Source organism: Saccostrea cucullata, unplaced genomic scaffold, assembly GCF_032062105.1.
Source record: "Saccostrea cucullata isolate Sc308-1 unplaced genomic scaffold, CSIRO_AGI_Scuc_v1 ctg97, whole genome shotgun sequence".
Lineage (NCBI taxonomy): Eukaryota > Metazoa > Mollusca > Bivalvia > Ostreida > Ostreidae > Saccostrea > Saccostrea cuccullata.
Window position 1 is genome coordinate 65,167 of NW_026928978.1, and position 18,489 is coordinate 83,655.

Below are 18,489 nucleotides of genomic sequence, written 5' to 3' on the forward strand. Positions count from 1 at the left end.
ACATTGTTATGAGTTTCAGTTATTTGTTATTGAGGCAGTCATGAGTTTTACTTGTTAGGAGCTCAAGTTATTTTCTGTTGTTTGTGATTTTTTATTATTTGTTATTGTTATGAGTGTTAGTTGTTATTGTTATGAGTTTTAATTAGTAGTTAGTTGTTATTGTTATGAGCTTTAATTAGTTGTTATGAGTTAAGTTATTTGTTATAGTTATGTGTTTTAGTTATTTGCTTTAGTTGATATCTTTAATTAATTGTTATGATAGTTATGAATTTTTGTTAATTATTATTGTTGTGATTTTTATTTGTTTTTGCATTTATTATTCCTAAGAATATGTCTAATGTTCATTGTTGCATTGTGCATTAGCATCAACATTAGAAATGTTGGATAAGGAGGAAACAGTGTGTTTCACCCAAAGCACCTGTCTTATTGAGGGCCTTATTACAGTAAAACTTGGTTGATATAACGAAGTCACTGGGACCTATGACATAACTTCGCTATATCCATAATTTGTTATATCTGTGTAATGATTATAGTAAAATTTATATAGCTAGAGATTGAATATAATTTCACTATTATCTGTGAATTCACAATATCTGTGTTTGTACTAAACGAGTTTTACTCAGTATCTATTATTTCAGCTCTATTTTAAAATTTTGTTAGTATTTTATAGTTGGACAATTCACTAAAGAAGAAGAGAAATAAGCCAAATTCTAAACCATCATCGATAAGGTAAGATTATAGAAAACATTGAATTGATAATAATTGAAAAATACAGTAAAACTAGGTTAAAACGAAGTCACGGGGACCTATAAAATTACTTCACTATATCCATAATTCGTTATATCCGTATAAGGAATTTGTTAAATTTATTAAGCCAGGTGAGATCCAAGATAATTTCGCTATAACCGTGAATTGGCAATATCCTTGTTCGTACTAAACAAGTTTTGCCGTATATAGAAAAATGAAATGAAGTATAATTGTTAGATTATAGATTTATAATGTTCCATTTCAAATCGATGATATATACAGCAAAACTTCATAGTAATCATCTTTATACAGCAGAGATCTTTCTTGAGTGGTCATTTTATTTTTTTCAATAAAATATCCTATAAAACTATATTATAAGTGGTCACCTTTATTATGCATTCATTTTAAACAAATCAAAGACCAAAAATTAGGAACAGAATAAAAATGTAAATCTAAGAAATTAAGGAAATGAAATCTTAGTTGAAAGGGACTGACTAGGGTATTTTAGTGTAAAATGCATGCAGTGAAATAAAGCTGTTGATATTTTTAGCAGATGCACCCAACTGGCCTTGGTGGAAACAGCAGATGCACTCCACTTGACTTGGTGGAAACAGCAGATGCACCCAACTGGCCTTTGTGGAAACAGCAGATACACTCCACTGGGCTTGGTGGAAACAGCAGATGCACTCCACTGGACATGGTGGAAACAACAGATGTATCCAACTGGACATGGTGGAAACAGCAGATGCACTCCACTTGACTTAGTGGAAACAGCAGATGTATCCAAAAGGACTTGTTGGATACAGAAGATGCACCCAACTGGACTTGGTGGAAACAGCAGATGTACCCTATGGCAATGGTGGAACAGCAAATACTTCCAAAAGGACTTAGTGGAAACAAAGATGCACCAACTGGACTTGGTGGATATAGAAGATAGACCCAACAGGACATGGTGGATACAACTGGAGGAGACTTGCCTGATGATGTTGACCTTCCAAACAAGACATATCAAACGAGATAATGACACTGATCAGGTACATGTGTATGAGATAATCAAAAATATTATACTTTCATGTAAATTAGTTGAATCTGATTGGTGGAGAAACATCTGTTTAAAAAAACACTATTACCCGCTAAATAATGAAGCCATGCCCTCAAGCATAGCAACAGACAACATTGCTTGAGGACGGGTGCTATTCCCAAAAATAGCGACTGCACAGAATTTATGTGTGCACGGTTCACTGTGAACTGTGGTATTTGTGAACACGGTTCACAAATACATATGTATTTGTATAAAACATTCAGTATAATATACACTCAACTGCATGCAATATTTATATATTAAAGATCATTTAATTAACCATGTCAAATTTACTAGCTGACTTTTTATTTTTAGCCTGACTTATTTTTAGCTCTATTGGTCAGAGACAAGAAAGCTTGTGATCGTAAACAAGGGCATGACATGGTGGAAACAGCTGGAGGAGACAGGGCCATTGGATGCTAATCTTCCAAGATGTGGAAACAGCAGATGTCCTCAACAAGACATGTGTAACAGCAGATGCACCCAACTGAACATGGATAGAAACAACTTGATGATGCATAGCCAGTACTTGCTGATCTTCCAAGATGTGGAAACAGTAGATGTCCTCAACAAGACATGTGTAACAGCAGATGCACCCAACTGGACATGTATAGAAACAACTTGATGATGCATAGCCAGTACTTGCTGATCTTCCAAGATGTGGAAACAGCAAATGCGCCCAACAGTACATGGTGAAAACAGTAGATGAACCCAAAAGGACCTGATAGAAACAACTGGAGGATGAATAGCCAAAGGATGCTGATCTGACATTTATCAGGTATGTGACATTATCATAATCTAAGATCATTTTATTAACAAAGTCAAATTAACTAGCTGGCTAAAATTTTAGCTGGTCTTATTTCTTAAAGTCAGCAATAGCTGAATTTTGTTATGGTGTTCAGCTAGATAAACCAACTCTTTACACCAATATTGAATTTTTGCTTAATAATATAAAACATATATGTTTAACCACTGTTGAGACAACATAACAATTATTTAAAAAGTTAAATGAGGATTTTCCTTAAAAACTTCAGTGATGTATTTTCTCCAATTATTTTCTTCTGACTTTTACTGCAGCTGCAGCCAACAGAACCTTGTGGAAACAACTGGAATAGACAAGCTTGATGAACCTCTTTTAAGATGGGACAAATTTTCCAATATGTGAAAACAATGATAGTGAAATTCTTGAGGAGGCAAGGCCATTATTAATATTGCGGCAAAACCAGCTACACCCAAAAGGAATTGGTGGAAAGATGGGAAAGCAACAAATACTTCTAAAAAGACTTAGTGAAATAAATCTTGAGGAGGCAAGGCCATTATTAATATTGCGGCAAACTTGATGGACAATGATAATCCAATATGTGAAAACACCAGCTGCACCCAAAAGGAATTGGTTGAAAGATGGGAAAACAGCAAATACTTCCAAAAAGACTTAGTGAAATAAATCTTAAGGAGGCAAGGCCATTATGAATCTTGAGGCAAACTTGATGGACAATGATAATCCAATATGTGAAAACACCAGCTACACCCAAAAGGAATTGGTGGAAAGATGGGAAAACAGCAAATACTTCCAAAAAGACTTAGTGAAATAAATCTTGAGGAGGCAAGGCCATTATGAATCTTGAAGCAAACTTGATGGACAATGATAATCCAATATGTGAAAACACCAGCTACACCCAGAAGGAATTGGTGGAAACAATAAACACAGACAAGCTTGATGGACAATGATCTTCAAAATGTAGATGTTCCCAACAAGACTTGGTGGAAACACCTGGAGGACAATTTATGCCTGATGGATGTTGACTTTTTCACCAAGACATACCACAGTGAATTGCTGATACTGATCAGGTATATGACATTTTCATATTCCAAATCTTCTTATTTTTTATATTAAGCAAGGTCAAGGTAAATACTCAATTCACGTATTGAATACAATTTTTTAAATATCCGATGCTATGGGCATTCTGCCCACCTTGTTCCCCCATCTTCTTTCACATTTTGTGTTGTTGTTGCATGGTACAGTGGTATTTAAGAGAATCTGCTATAGAGCAGCATGGTATAAAGAAGTTGATCCTACCGTTGTGGGTTCGAATCCCACTGTGGGACAAGAAGACCAGTCTTTTACTGAGATCATTTAAACTGTGGTGCCATGTTGCAGTAGGTGCAAAAAAAAATCCCTCACTGCTCCTATAGCCTTAATACCAAGTATAGGTCTACATTTGTAGCCCTCCCCTGAAAAATGTTGCATTGCTATATGAGTGAAAATTTCTCAAGAGGGGCTGTCTGCTCGCCAAAAATTTATTCTTGTGTATATTTGCATTATTAATGTTTATATACAACAGAAACAACAGCTAGCAAAAATGTTGTTTCACTAATTAATGCCAAATAGCTAAGTCACTAAACTAAGGTGTTGTGAAAATATGGTGATCTACAGTACTGTATTGATTTCTGCTTTTTCCTAGCCTTAGAGCTCAGGTGAGCAATGTAGCATATAGGTCTCTTCATAATTTATTTTATTATCAAACCTGACAATTACCTCTTGCCTTGTTCAATTACAGAGAATCAAAGGAACTTGTAGAAGGAACATCCTTGAGATCATGTGTGTGGATGAAGAAGCAGGAATTAATTAATGATTAATCCACACCTTTAAAGCACTGATGTAAATCCATTTTAGTAACAATGTTTTTTTCAAAGACTATTTTAAAAAAATAAATTTTTGTAAAGGGTGTCTGAATTATGTCAGGGTATGGGGTCGCCCATTCGGACACGTGGGTTCTCTACGGGTACTCCGTCTTCCTCCCACATTGACCCCAGCTTTCTCTTTCTTCTTCATTAGCTATATATTCATATTGTTAAGATGAAGTAGTTGAAGGCTAGTTGTAAGTAGGTTTTTACGATACCCTGGGGCATTACTGGTTGGAACTTAAGTTCCTTCACCGCCACGGCTGCCAGGCTGGCTCGGGGAGGAGAAGCTGAAAGGGACTAGTTGGAGGCTGCTTTGTCTTTAATTATCTTTTTATTATTATGCCAATGAGAAAATGGTTCATTATTGTAATTGTTTTGATGAAGTTAAATATGTTTCAGCTGATGTAATGATTGTATAATAGGACATAAGTATTCATAGAATGTGTAAATTCTGTCAGCTGTTGTAGAAAGAATAATTTGTATATACTAAGTTAAGTCACCTTTTTGTTATAAGCTTATAGTGAAATTGAATGCCCTATATATACTGATGTGACTAAATATGCCGTGAAAGAAATGAATATAAAATTGTAAAATTGCATTTAAAAACGTAAAATAGTGATTTGCCTCAATGACAAATGTTAAATTGCCGGTGATTTGTAAATGTTAATTTTTGATTTGTTAATGTTATATCAATGATTTAAAATGTTAAATTGTTATTGTTAACAGTTTAATGCAATTGTAAATTGATGATGTGAAAATGTGAATTGTCGTGTTGAATTTTGAATTGTAAATTTGAAATTATTTTTATCTCATTGGCAAGTTTTGTGCAAAAAAAAAAAAAAAAAAAAAACAGGCAAAAAAAAAAAAAAGAAAGAAAATTAAAAAAAAAAAAAAAAAAAGAAAGAAAGAAAAAAAAAGAAAGAAAAAGAAAAGAAAAAAGAAAGAAAGAAGAAAAAACACAATGAAAAAAAAAAACAATGAAAAAAAATTGTGAAAAAAAAACAAAAAACAAAAACAAAAAAAAAAAAAAAAAAAAGAAAAAAGTGAGAGAGAAAGAAAAAAAAATGGAAAAAAGGCACAAAACTTTTAATGCTGCCTGCTTGAATTAACATGTTATTTCAAGCAGAAGGTTCCAAGCCCTTAAAAGCAGAGGAGAAGTTTTGGTGTTTATATGTACATTACTGAATGTACATACTAAGGAGTGCTAATTTAATGAACACTCAAATGATCAAACTTTTAAAAAATCATTGTAAAATATCAGTTCATCTGGTATGTACAATGCATCAATTATCTTATCAAACAATTTCTAGCAAATGGTATCTTCAATAATCTAGCAGTGTTTTGCTGAAATGAATGCAAAATCATTATTTTCATATGCAGCTTAATTTGTTGATCCTTCGAATGAATATTAACACTTTTGAGTTGATGCCTACAAGTTGAAAAAAACTCTTATTCTCATATTCAAACTAGTTTTAGTTGTAATTCTTTTCCACAGTTATTTTAAAAAGGGGACATAGATTTGGAGTTCATATTTTCTGAACATAATTACATGATTCATAACTCATATGTTACTATAGCATAGCATATCCAATAAAATAAATTTTTTTAACTACCAATTTTGGGACTCATTAGATTCACACATCCTTGCTTTTTCAGAAAGTGTCATACACTTTATACCTAATACTGAAGAAAAGTAGGAATTTTGTTGTGTATTTTTAAAAAAAATATTAAAACTATAAAATAATCCAAAAAATTCAGGGTAGGGGCATCTGAGTGTTTGACAAACACTTCTTGTATCATTTTGCTTATAGTAAATGAACATAAGACAGTGGACATCCATGTCCATCTCTACATGTAATTTTAGATTTTCCCGGTATAGATATTGTAGAGTTACTTTTTTCCACAGAGTCATAATTCTGTGGAATCTCAATTTCTGTTTCATCCGTGAGTTGAAAATTACGCATATTTCTTAGACTGCCACTATATGCCTTACATTTATATAAGTACACTCGGACAAATTTACGTGGAAAATTTGTGACTGCGTAAATTAATACCACACGGAAAAATGTATTTCTACAGTATCTGAATTCCACGTGAAGCATTCATACCCCTCAATGTTTGGCCAACCTACATACTTCAAGCTATGATTTGAAAAATATGAATCTGCACCATACAGGGATAATAAAATCTATCTTTTTTTGGTGTACGTTCTTGAGAAAATTGATTTTTCATACGATGTGTTACATGCCAAAACTCAAGTTTTGTTTTGAGTACGATCAACCTATTGATGACAGAGTTTTGCCCCTTGGACTTGGAAAAATTCCAATCATTTGGAGGAGGGGGCAAAATTGTTTTACAAACATCTCTTGTTTTATATAATGTTCATTGTCCTAATTTTTTTTTTCATTTTTATTCACAGATTCCTGTCTCATTTCAATGAAATAAATTGAAGTGAAGTAGAACAGCATGGTTTATGCCTTAAAGATGCACATGAGGGTGCCTCCTACATGAAGTAATTTAATCACAGTCCTGATATTTGGTTTCTGAACAGATGAAGGACCTCTTGACATTTCTGGAGTCAACACCTTTCTAGTTCCTCCATAATTGCAGCAGGAGAAGAGATAAATGATCTTTGCTTCAAGGTATGGATATAATTCATGTTGTTATACTATATAACAGAGACAAATGTTTCAAGTTTTAAAAGGCTCTATATTTTTTAAAATGCTTCAAACCCATTAAAAAAAGGGGAAGGGGGTTATTGTGAATATGGTCAGGGTAAAGTGATTGTCATGGTTCTGGTATATAAGAGTAGCACGCTATTGATAATTTAGTAAAAATAAAAATTATATGTTTTTGCTAATATACTCCGAGACCTTAGGACCTGTCGGCTGACAAGGATGATGATCCCAGACTTTGCAGTGTCCATCATATAGAATTACATCAAAATCAATTCGTAAATAAATACCTGAAAAATTCAGAAACTAGGTAACTATGATCAGACTTTCTAAGAAACATTTCAAGACTCCAAGGTACATCAACTTACAAGGTAGTTGGTTGTTAACATCCCTCCCATTAGAAATTTTTTTTTACACTATATAGAGATGTCATCACATACCATCAAATGGCTTCAGATTTATACCTTTACTCAGCACTTGAGGTCATTGAACAGTTAGAGATCTTTTACTGCAGAGTCCGGGATGCCAATGCCTGCTCTGACACATGGCTTGGGGTGTTAAAGTATCATTCAAAGAACCTGCAACTTTCATTTCACAGTGCCTAGTGCTTAGCAAAGGAACACTTGCTACCTATTTTTAGTCAACTTAGGTTAGTTGCTTCCAGGGATTGAACCCAGGACCCTGTTCAGGAGCAAACTCTTTATCAACTGAGCTACTGTCATGGTACAACTCACAAGGTTGAACGATTGTAAACCTCAGCATGCGAAATGATGAGCTAAATGTTATAAAACAAGGTTATTCATAAAATTCACAAAATGGTTCATGGTGACCAAACTTTTAGTTGACACACTTCAAGGCCCAAAGACGCATCAGCTGACAAGTTTTGAAGATCAGTGGCATCATAATGTCCAAGATATGCATTAAAATTAATCTTTAAAAAAAATGCGTTTGTGAAACACTATGTGCCGGGTGGCAACAAAGTTCCCAAAAAATATTTTTACCATATAGGTCACAGTCAAGGTCACAAGGTCATTAACCTTGGTGTCATTTGAAAGAGCATAATTAGTTGAGTATGCATACCAAATATGAGGTCTCTATCTCTAACGGTTCCAAAGTTATGGCAAAGGTTAATGTTGACAATAGACAAACAGATAAACAGACGAGACAAAACAATATATGCCTCGGACCTATCGATCGGGGCGCATAATTAATACCTGCAAAATTTAAACAAGAGGCCCATGGTCTACATCACTCAACTGAATTGCTTTGACCATGCTGTTCTTAACCAGATTTCCTCCTTGTAATAGCCGGTATACCTATTGTGACTCCATGGGTCAATGACCATCAAATTTGGACAAATTAAAATCTACACTACCCCATGATGCTTCCACGTAAGTTTCAGCTTTTCTGGCCCTGTAGTTCCTGAGAAGCAGATTTTTAAAGTTTTTCCTATACATTGCTCACAGTACCTCTAGTTTTTAATAAAGGCCATATATCCAAATCTACTTCATTATAAGCTGACTTAAATTGATGATTTGTTAAAAAAGATATTTTAGCAATTATAAGGACTAGGAAATCCATTCTGCTCTGTAAATGAGCCCGGCTCTCTGTACTTCTGAGTACTTTGATTAATAAAGGCCATGTATCCAAATCTACTTCATTATAAGCTGACTTAAACTGATGATTTGTTAAAAAAGATATTTTACCAATTATAAGGACTAGGATTATCAAATCTTGTCAGTTGATGCATCTCAGGACCTTATATACTCATGTGGAATCATCCTCAGGTAGTGTAGATTCAAGTTTGTTCAAATCATGACCCCCGGGGGTAGAGTGGGGCCACAACAGCCGATGAAAGTTTTACCTAGGAATATATAGGGAAATCTTTTTAAATCTTCTTCTCAAGTACTTCAAAGCTGTGATTAGTGATATTTATAAGGAATCATCCTCCTTAGTGTAGATTTTAGTTTGTTCAAATCAAAAACCCCCCTCTCCCCTCCCCAGGGATAGGGTGGGGCCACAAAGGTCGATCAAAGTTTTACATAGAAAAATAAAGGAAAAATCCATCTTTAGTAAACCTCTTCAGTAAACTTTACAGTTCTGACCTGATCTGTGCTTTTTCCTAGCCGATGTGCTCAGGTGAGCGCTGTGGCCCCTGGGCCTCTTGTATATATATATATATATATATATATATATATATATATATATATATATATATATATATATATATATATATATATATATATGTAATAATCATAAATAAAAAAAACCAAATTCAAAGTTTTAAAGCTTTAATGTCATAATTGGCTGAGATACAACAAAACAAAAAGGAAAAACACAGAATTGCAAAATGAGAAATACAATGTGCAATCTTTAATTTGGTAATTTGAAAAGCACCAATTTTGTCATGGGACATTTTATATGTCATGTTTTGTTTTGCATGTTCACTTCACAAATTTTACTCTTTAACAAACTTAATGTCTCATGTTACAATTTATGTTAATCTAATATACATGTATTAACATTTACATTATAAATAATACATCTAGGTTTGGAAAACCGGCACTCCATATGGCACAGACTTTAATTATCAAATCTGTCTTATAAGCAATGCATGTTCATCTTCTTATTGTTAGTATATTAGGCTGTCTAGAGATTCTTGTTTACCATAGCTTGAAAAAAGGTTGATACCCCGTTTACTTAAATGTTTTTAAATTGTTTTATGATTTTTTTCAAAGAAACATATTTTCCGTAATGAAAAAAAAAGCAAATAATTTTAGCATAGCTTGCAAGGAGAAAATTGTCAAAAAAGACATTTCCACATGATATTTTTAATTCAATAATAAAGAAATTAATCCTGGTTATGAGTTATCTCCCTTAGTCCCTTATCAGATTACCAATGAACCTTGAATTCTACACAAGAATATACTCGATGCAGTGAATCACATTTGGCCATTTAATCTTTATATACTTCACCATTTCAGAACGAATGAGTGCCATTCCAAAAACACATATCAAGATATATGAGTACAAATTGTTAACCATTTACTATACTAAAACAAATACAGTAAGCTTCTCAGCACATGTTAAATAGTCATTAAAATATTCGGTATTTTAAAATATTGTATATTATACACAAAATGACTAGAATTAGGCAATTTCTTGCACAGTACAAGTACTAAAAAATAATTCAGGTGAGGATGAAAAATTGGCATGCATGGCATTAATAGATAACATCAATTTATACTGCTTTGCAGTCCTTATATAAAACATCTTTAGCAAGTACATAAAATTCAATAATATAAGCACATGTATAGAGTTTGGCATTTTACATTCAACAATTTAGCATGTGAATTAAGACCATTCCAATTCATTCTTATGTGAATCATTGATATGTCAACCGTAATAGATTTAAAACCAAAAGAAAATTTGAAAAAATCTAAATTTTTGGTTGTTAATAATTTTTTTTTACCTTGAAAATCAATCCATTTGAAGATGCTATAACACAGAAGAAAAAAAAGGAAAGACCTAATTTGAATATATTTTCAGTATAAGTATCTGACAGTAGATATAATAGATATAGAAAAAAAACCTACAAATGTAAGATTTAGTAAAACAAATAAACACCAGTATTTCTTATATGTTATAAACTGCAATAAAACTCCTACTTAGTGAAGGTCCAACAAAAATTTAGGATCATTCAAGTTCCAGTGATGCTAAAAAGGTTACATGAAGGTCTTAATTCTTGCTACGCAAATGTGAAGAAACAATTAAATAAACATGTAGATATCGGTAATTGTTTCCACAAGTCAGAGACTAAACAATACATAGGAGTGCAATTAGCTCAGAAAATCTAATGTAGTATGTGTTGTCCATGCATGAATCTAAAAAACCTTTGAGGCAAAAAAGCTAAAGAAAACACATAGAATTTCTCTTAAATTCTACCACTAGGACATATATTAAAAGTATTGACAAATATCAAATAAACTTTGAGATATAAGTATGAAAAATATCTCAGATATTTTAAAATCTTAGGAAAATCTACATACCCTCAAAGGTAACTAATCTAATATATATGATAACGAAGATTTAAAGGCAAGATATAAGCATGCATATTTGTCAGAACAACTGTACCTCTAAAAACAGATTCCCATCATTTAGCACATGTATATATAAGCAACACTAATTTACTTTTTAAATGATAATTGCTCATCTTAAAGTCAAATATTGTTTTATTATAACAGGCAGAGGCAAAACATTTATATTTTTAATAAAGTCTTTTCCGTTGCAGCACTTGCTGACGCAGTTCCTCACAGCTCTCCTGCAAATCTGCCTCAGCAATGGTGGTTTTTGATACTCTGAATTCAAAAGACTAAGAATTTGAGAGTCCACCTCTCCATCCATAAGCAATGCTCGGTGAACATTCTTGATTTCCGAGCTAGGCAGTCCCGCAGACAAAATCAGGCGCACAATTTCAATATTCTTGCTTTTTGCTGCCCAAAAGAGCGGTGTTTGTTGAGCCATGACAGAAACTTTCGGACCTTCCAAATTGCTTCCATGCAAAATCAGAGTCTTGGTGATAATTGAGCTAACTCTGTAGGTCAACGCTGTAAGAAGAGGTGTGTAATTAAAACGATCTGTTTTGTTTACACTAGCACCATTTGAGATGAGATATTCCACAAGATCTGGCATCTGTTGTCGTGAGGCTACCCATAATGCAGTGTGACCATTGCTATCCACTGCATCAATATCTGCTCCAGCATTTATAAGAGTTACTACTCCTTCTAAGAAGTGCATTCGGCACGCTGTGATTACTGGTGGTTCAATTCGGTTAAGGTGGTCTTTGCTGCAAATGTTTAAATTTAACTTCCTGCTCTTTTCACAGTGCCTCATTAACAGTCCGAATATGTCAAAGTGACGTTTGTAGAGTGACAATGAAAGCACAGTAGCTCCTTTCACTAGAATATTGAAATCCACATCTGGATGGGAAAGCAATATATTTCTCACTAACTGGGTTTCTCCAGAAACAACAGCCATGTACAAATCAAAGACTAGGTGAGATTGGTTATACTCATGGATGGCCTGAAATGACGTGCACAACAAATTATCTACCCCTCTATCACCCGGCTTCTGCATCTTCACAGGCATGATGTCCCTCAGAAAACTGTAAAATAAATTGATCTTACTTTTCCCGGCTACAAAAAAATATCAGCTTCTCAGCTGTGCCTGTAGCGCTGCGTCGCAAGAGACATCTTTAGAACACATTAAATTCATTATCACCTTCTGTGCATGTTGACAACCGTTCCCCTGTGGTTAGCGACGGATGAGGAAAGACGCAAGCGGATACTGATGGATAGATAAATGCGTCACGTTTTTCTTATTAAGAAAGCATCTCAAATTTCTGTAGGGCCCGCTTCGTAAACTTAAAAACTTAAGATTACAAATATGAAACTGGAGCCAACTGCCTCATTAATTGTTTTCTGCGTCACAATCTTGTTTACATATCGATATTTTATGATGCTGGAGCACTGACACTTCCGTATTTTCGGATCAAATGTCAAAGAGATTTTCATTGGACAAAATCTGATTCAGCCAATCAAACATCGTGTTACATATTTGTTGACACTGTTTGCAACATACCTAAACATTCACAAGGAGAGATAAAAAATGCCGACTTGTTTGAGAGCTAAATGTGTGATTGTGGGTATGTTTGTGGTATTTTTATGGATAAAGCAATACTAATGATAAAAATTATTGTATCAATATTAGGGATTGTGTCAGTCATCTGAATTTCCGTTAGATTATTCTCAAAACTGCACAAAACTATTTGTGCAGGCCAGGTTCATAATACACTCATACAGTGCAATATAATGTATAACAATATAGGCCAGTACATGTTACCATAATGTTTTTACAAAATGGAGATCATGAAAAAAAAATTCTTTTTTTTAGTGGGTTGAATCACATGAAATTGGTTAGTCATATTCTTTAACATTTTCCAGTTCCATCATTTCTTCAGGATTTTGTTATTTGATGTGCCATAAAAATCAGCAATCTATTTTATAAAATGTTTCAACCATGTATATTATAAACAAAACATAGAACTGATTTCAATTGACCTAATGGATTACGCTGTTTGTGACGTGCTAACGCTTTGCTTGTCAAGAGGTTTAAATGCTACATCATATTGTCACCACATCAAAAGAAGAAGCCGAGATCACTTCTCTCCCAAGCTAAAGTCAGTCAACTGCAATACACATCGCCGACGTTACAAACGGGGACAGACAGCACAAATCTTATTAAACAGTTGAAAAAGAGCATTATTTATATATTATGCATTTTTTAATCAATAAAATTTTAGCGTTTCCCCGGCCTTCCCTCTTTACCATTTCTCTCGAATATATGCATAGAGAGGGGGCTCTATTAAATTTTTTCAGCTGTATTTTACAAGTAATAAATTGCAACAACCTCAGAATGCATGGCTTGGATTGATACATGTAGCAAATAAATGCAATAATCAATGACTTATGCACTACTTGATATTAATTTTATACATGTACGCAAATAAGAAAAAGATAAATTTTGCGATACAATGAAATAAGCGACCAATTTGAATATTCGTAATGGACTGAAAAAAATCATAAAGTGCTTTCATTGATTAATTCAAGTTTGATAAAGTCATTTAACTATGCTGGTAATATTCAAGTAGACGAGATCAGGACTGTCTACTCCACTTTCTTACCCAACAAATAAGCTGTATGTTGCAGCTAACCAACCTTAGCATGGAAGAGAAGTGATCTCGGCTATTTCCTTTGATGTGGTGACAATTTGACGTAGTATTTAAACCTCTTGACTCGACAAGCAGAGTGTTAGCACGTCAAAAACAGCGTAATCCGTTTGGTCTATTGAAATCAGCTCTAAAAGTGATGTTTCTGAGTACTAGAAATAGATAAGCTATGAATCTGAACTTAAGTTCACAAGTATCCAAAAATTGACCTGACATTTTAACCAGGCCTTGTGAACTCTTCAAAAGGTTCAACGACCTTCACAGTAATGGATGAGGCCTTTGATATATATCATAATCTATAATTTATTTATATTCAGGTGATTCCACAGTTGGGAAAAGCTCACTTTGTCAGGCATTTCATAGTGATGGTTCACATTTTCCAAAGAACTATAACATGGTATGTAGTAAACTATTTAAATACAAGATTCTGTTTAAAAAAAGTATAAAACCACATCAAATAGTTTCATTTTAGTACAGACTGTTAAGAACAGCTCCACAGATAATACATAGATAATCAATAAAATATTCTACCAGAGATCAGTAATAGTAGCTATATTAACTAGTTTTGCAATTTGAGATAGTGTTTTGCTTTAGTAAAGAAGTAAAGATATTGGGTTTCAGTGAGTGAATTCCTTTCTTGTTTGATTATTGCTTAGGATTTCTTACAAATGAAAATTTCATTCCTTATAAACTTTGACAATAGGAGTTTATATTTTCATTTTGATAGACAACAGGGGTGGAACTACTTGTAAAGCACGTCAACATTCCAGATTCAAAAGACAGTGTGGTAAGATGTCAGCTAGATTGATAAGATGCAGTTCTATTTCATTTGAAATTTATTTCCATCAAAGATTGATTTACACTGAAAAATTTAACTTTTAAATCTAAAATGAAATTTATGTGAATTTTGAGAACATTTATTTAATTTCATAAACAAGAAATATGACTTTCCAAGAGATTTGGAAAATTAATAAACTTTATTCATGAACCTGTCAGATTTAGGATTGTCTCAGGTACATGTATATTAATCTATTTTATCATCATTGACAAAACTATAGTTAAGGCACAATAGAGATGCTAGTTTGCAAGACATGTCACCAATATTTCTTTCATACATATTGTACAAGTGTTTTTGATTGATCTGTTTCTCAGGAGATGTACATGTATGACTCTGCTGGAAAAGAAATTTTCTCAGAACTGGTGCAAAAATTTGTAAGTACATAAATATATTTTTCTCAGTTTTTCTAGTTTGTAAATATAGGCTGAAGAACAGTTTGTAATTATTGCTATTGGTCAAATTTTGGATAAGACACACTAGAGTTTCAGAAATCACACTCTTAAAATATTTTTTAAAATTCAGAAAGTAAATGAAAGGGGGGTCATTTAGTTATCATCAATCATCTCAAGGTGTGAATTTTTGCTCTGATTAACAAATCTTTTAATTACTCCGATGATTAATTATAGTACGTATTTTACATTACTAGTGGGAGCATCCTTCAGTAATCATGGTGGTCTATGATGTAACCAGTGAAACGTCCTTCTCTAGTTGTGCCAAGTGGCTAGAACGGGTGAAATCTCAAAAACCCGATGTACATATACCAGGTAGGCCAAATACTCAAAAAAGGAAAAATCATGCAGGAATTTTTAACATATTATTTCACAAAAAAAAAGAAAAACTATACTAACATGCTGAGAATTTATTGACAGGAAATTCATGTGAGTTCTGTCCCCTTTGACTGCATTCATTAATGAGACTTTCAGTTGAACAACAAATGTTTCCTTTTTGCCACATATTCTTAAACAGTACTGAAATTACAAATTCACATACAAAATCTTAGTATATTTGTTAATGGTTTAAATTTTCACTCAATGTTTGATCAGGGGTCCTGATAGCAAATAAAATAGATCTGGATGAGAGAAGAGTGATCAGTCCCAAGGCAGGCATGGAATTCGCTGAGAGTAACGGACTCAAGTACTTTGAATGTTCAGCTGTAAGTATATGTAAACAGTGCAAGAGGTATATAGAGCTTTGATTTTGTGCAGGGATATTTTCAATCCCTGATTATTTCTGACTTAATTGTATTTTGCTTTCCTGGATTATGGGTATATCACATTTTTTATGTTGATTATCATAAAATATAATTATTTTTTGGAGGAAAAAAAATAGTATAAATGAAAGTGATATTTGTCACTAGCACCAGTAAATACAATGGTATTAAAAGCCTTTACATAGCAAGAATATTTTTTTATTTTCAAGATGGATATTAATGAATGATATGTTTACCTAGCATGTCTAATTTTAACTCTTTTCAATTACATTGTATGGAAATGTAAAGTTGCAGTTTGCATCTGATTTCACTACATCAAGAAAAAAATTGAACTTTATTTTGAATATAGGACATACATCTCAATATAAGGAATTATTTCCTAAATAAATGTGTTTATTGGTCACATGTTACATGTAAATTTCTTAAAGACGTCTTTTCTGTCTTTTCAGAAAGAAACACAAAATGTGGATTCAGCTTTCTACTACCTTGCAAATGAGTTTCACAAGTTGTATCAAGACAGATTAGAGACTTTTAAAACCTTGTCATAATGAACCAATATTACCTGTATTCTGCAGTACATTCCGTCCTCCTCTTTTTAAAAAATATACATGTATTAAATTATTAAATGAACAGTGTTTTTCTTTATTAAGTTTCTGAAACTTGTTTCAGACCCTATGCATTTTGTTGGTCTTTTGTGATCAATGGGGTCATTAATATATTACAAGTTGCCTTCTTTGCTATGTTTTTGCAATGCATTGCCCACATTTGTTAATTTTTTTTTCATAATTAGTATCTATATGGGACCCATTTTACAAAAGAACGTACGACTAAGACCAACATTTAGTTCTGCTTGTAACTTTCTAATTAACATAAAATTGAAAATGGTTTTAATCTTTTTAAAGGGAATCTAGAAAGGTGTTTTAAAGCTAGCAATTTTAAAGAGACTAAAGTGTATTTGGCATATTTCTACAATCCTTTTAAGTTTTTAGTCTTAGTTGTATGAAGTTCTTTTGTAAAACGGGCCTCAAGACTGTATTTTCTGCCCCTTCTTGAACTAAAGTAAATGGCTACAATATAGGAAAGGGCTTATAAAGGCAATGCCAGCTGCCCAATCCATACATGTTTCATTACATACCAGTAATGTAAAAATCAACTATTGAGGTTGAAATTCCCATGGGTACAAATTGCGTTCCGTTATTAGCAGACTTATTTATATATTCATATTAAGCAGAATTTATGCAAAATCTTATGCGTGAAAAGAAGAAAACACTTGCTGTGGCCTTCAACTCAACATTTAGATATATCGACGACGTATTGTCAATTAATAATGATAATTTCTATTCCTACATCGATACGATATATCCTGGTGAGCTTTAGATAAGAGATACCAGAGTCAGACGCTTCTGCTTCATACATGTACTTGGATATTTTACTTGAAAAAGACGCTAATGGTAATCTAACAACCAAGCTATATGATAAACGTGATGACTTTAACTTTTCTTTGTCAACTTTTTTACTTATGCAGCAATATACCTTCATCACCTGCATACGGAGTATATATATCTCAGTTGATTCGATACGCAAGAGCATACTACGTATGAACAATTTCTAAAACAAGGTAAATTATTGACAAGCAAGTTGATGAAACATAAAATTGAAAATGGTTTTAATCTTTTTAAAGTTCTATGGTTGATGACCTTGTCAGCAAATATAATTTATCACTGAATCAAATGCTGACTGACGTTTTTAATACCAATTGTTAGTTAATTATTTATACACTGAATTGACGATGGATTTTTCAGTTATTTCCTGATCATGACAAGGAGCACACGGCGGGTGTGACCGGTCAGCAGGGGATGCTCACTCCTCCATGGGACCTGATCCCACCTCTGATGTTTCGGGGGTCCATGTTTGCTCTGCTTTTATTTTGTATTGTTTTATGGACTTCGAGATTGAATACTTTTCGTTATCTCCATATCCTTCATACAGCAAAATTGTGTTTGGTCCTTTGTAGAATTCAAGTTTGATCACTCTTTTCTATCAAAGCCTATCCTTTGGTTTTTCACAACTTTTTTTTCTTCAATTTAATCAGAATTGTTAGTCCTTGAGGATATTTCAGAGTCAAAGTACAATCAAGTCAACTTAATTAGCTAAACAAATACTGTGAGCAGTGAGTCCACAAAATGATAACCCAGCTATCCTAAAAGCTTTAAATGGCCATTAAAAGTCCATGTTTTGTCATAGGAAAAAACCAGAACCTGTCTGATCAAAAGAGTAAATAGGTGCATGATAACACTATATGTATGTAATACATGTACCCATTTTGGGAATGTCTCGCTAAGTTTTATTTAGTGGTGTAGGAGGAATTGCAGTAAAGAGATGGGTTTCTCCAATATGATGGAAAGAATGGTAGAGTTCACATTTTTTTATGGGAAACTCCAAATGTGTCATCGAAATATAAAATTG

The 18,489-nt window shown here is 33.1% G+C and overlaps 3 protein-coding genes across 3 annotated transcripts; 2 read left to right on the forward strand and 1 right to left on the reverse strand.

The window, feature by feature from the left end:
• The first annotated feature begins 1,649 nt into the window (after positions 1–1,649).
• On the forward strand, positions 1,650–2,974 carry LOC134279503 (uncharacterized). The gene is made up of 3 exons (XM_062761914.1): positions 1,650–1,781; positions 2,160–2,606; positions 2,906–2,974. The coding sequence occupies exons 1-2, from the start codon at positions 1,650–1,652 to the stop codon at positions 2,451–2,453; spliced, it is 426 nt and encodes a 141-aa protein (XP_062617898.1). The 3' UTR covers positions 2,454–2,606; positions 2,906–2,974.
• Positions 2,975–9,462: 6,488 nt separating this feature from the next.
• On the reverse strand, positions 9,463–12,723 carry LOC134279489 (histone-lysine N-methyltransferase EHMT1-like). The gene has a single exon (XM_062761897.1). The coding sequence runs from the start codon at positions 12,334–12,336 to the stop codon at positions 11,398–11,400; it is 939 nt and encodes a 312-aa protein (XP_062617881.1). The 5' UTR covers positions 12,337–12,723; the 3' UTR covers positions 9,463–11,397.
• LOC134279490 (intraflagellar transport protein 27 homolog) lies at positions 12,707–16,653 on the forward strand. Its single transcript, XM_062761898.1, has 7 exons — positions 12,707–12,892; positions 14,293–14,372; positions 14,703–14,762; positions 15,128–15,187; positions 15,460–15,577; positions 15,857–15,966; positions 16,473–16,653. The coding sequence occupies exons 1-7, from the start codon at positions 12,856–12,858 to the stop codon at positions 16,569–16,571; spliced, it is 564 nt and encodes a 187-aa protein (XP_062617882.1). The 5' UTR covers positions 12,707–12,855; the 3' UTR covers positions 16,572–16,653.
• The last annotated feature ends 1,836 nt before the right edge of the window (positions 16,654–18,489 follow it).

Excerpts from the sequence above, each read along its gene's own strand:
- LOC134279503 (XM_062761914.1), top strand. The coding sequence starts at position 1,650 with ATGCACCAACTGGACTTGGTGGATATAGAAGATAGACCCAACAGGACA. Across the intron at positions 1,782-2,159 it reads GAGATAATGACACTGATCAG|CTCTATTGGTCAGAGACAAG; the intron begins GTACATGTGTAT and ends ACTTATTTTTAG.
- LOC134279489 (XM_062761897.1), bottom strand. The coding sequence starts at position 12,336 with ATGCCTGTGAAGATGCAGAAGCCGGGTGATAGAGGGGTAGATAATTTG.
- LOC134279490 (XM_062761898.1), top strand. The coding sequence starts at position 12,856 with ATGCCGACTTGTTTGAGAGCTAAATGTGTGATTGTGG. Across the intron at positions 12,893-14,292 it reads AGCTAAATGTGTGATTGTGG|GTGATTCCACAGTTGGGAAA; the intron begins GTATGTTTGTGG and ends ATTTATATTCAG. Across the intron at positions 15,967-16,472 it reads AGTACTTTGAATGTTCAGCT|AAAGAAACACAAAATGTGGA; the intron begins GTAAGTATATGT and ends CTGTCTTTTCAG.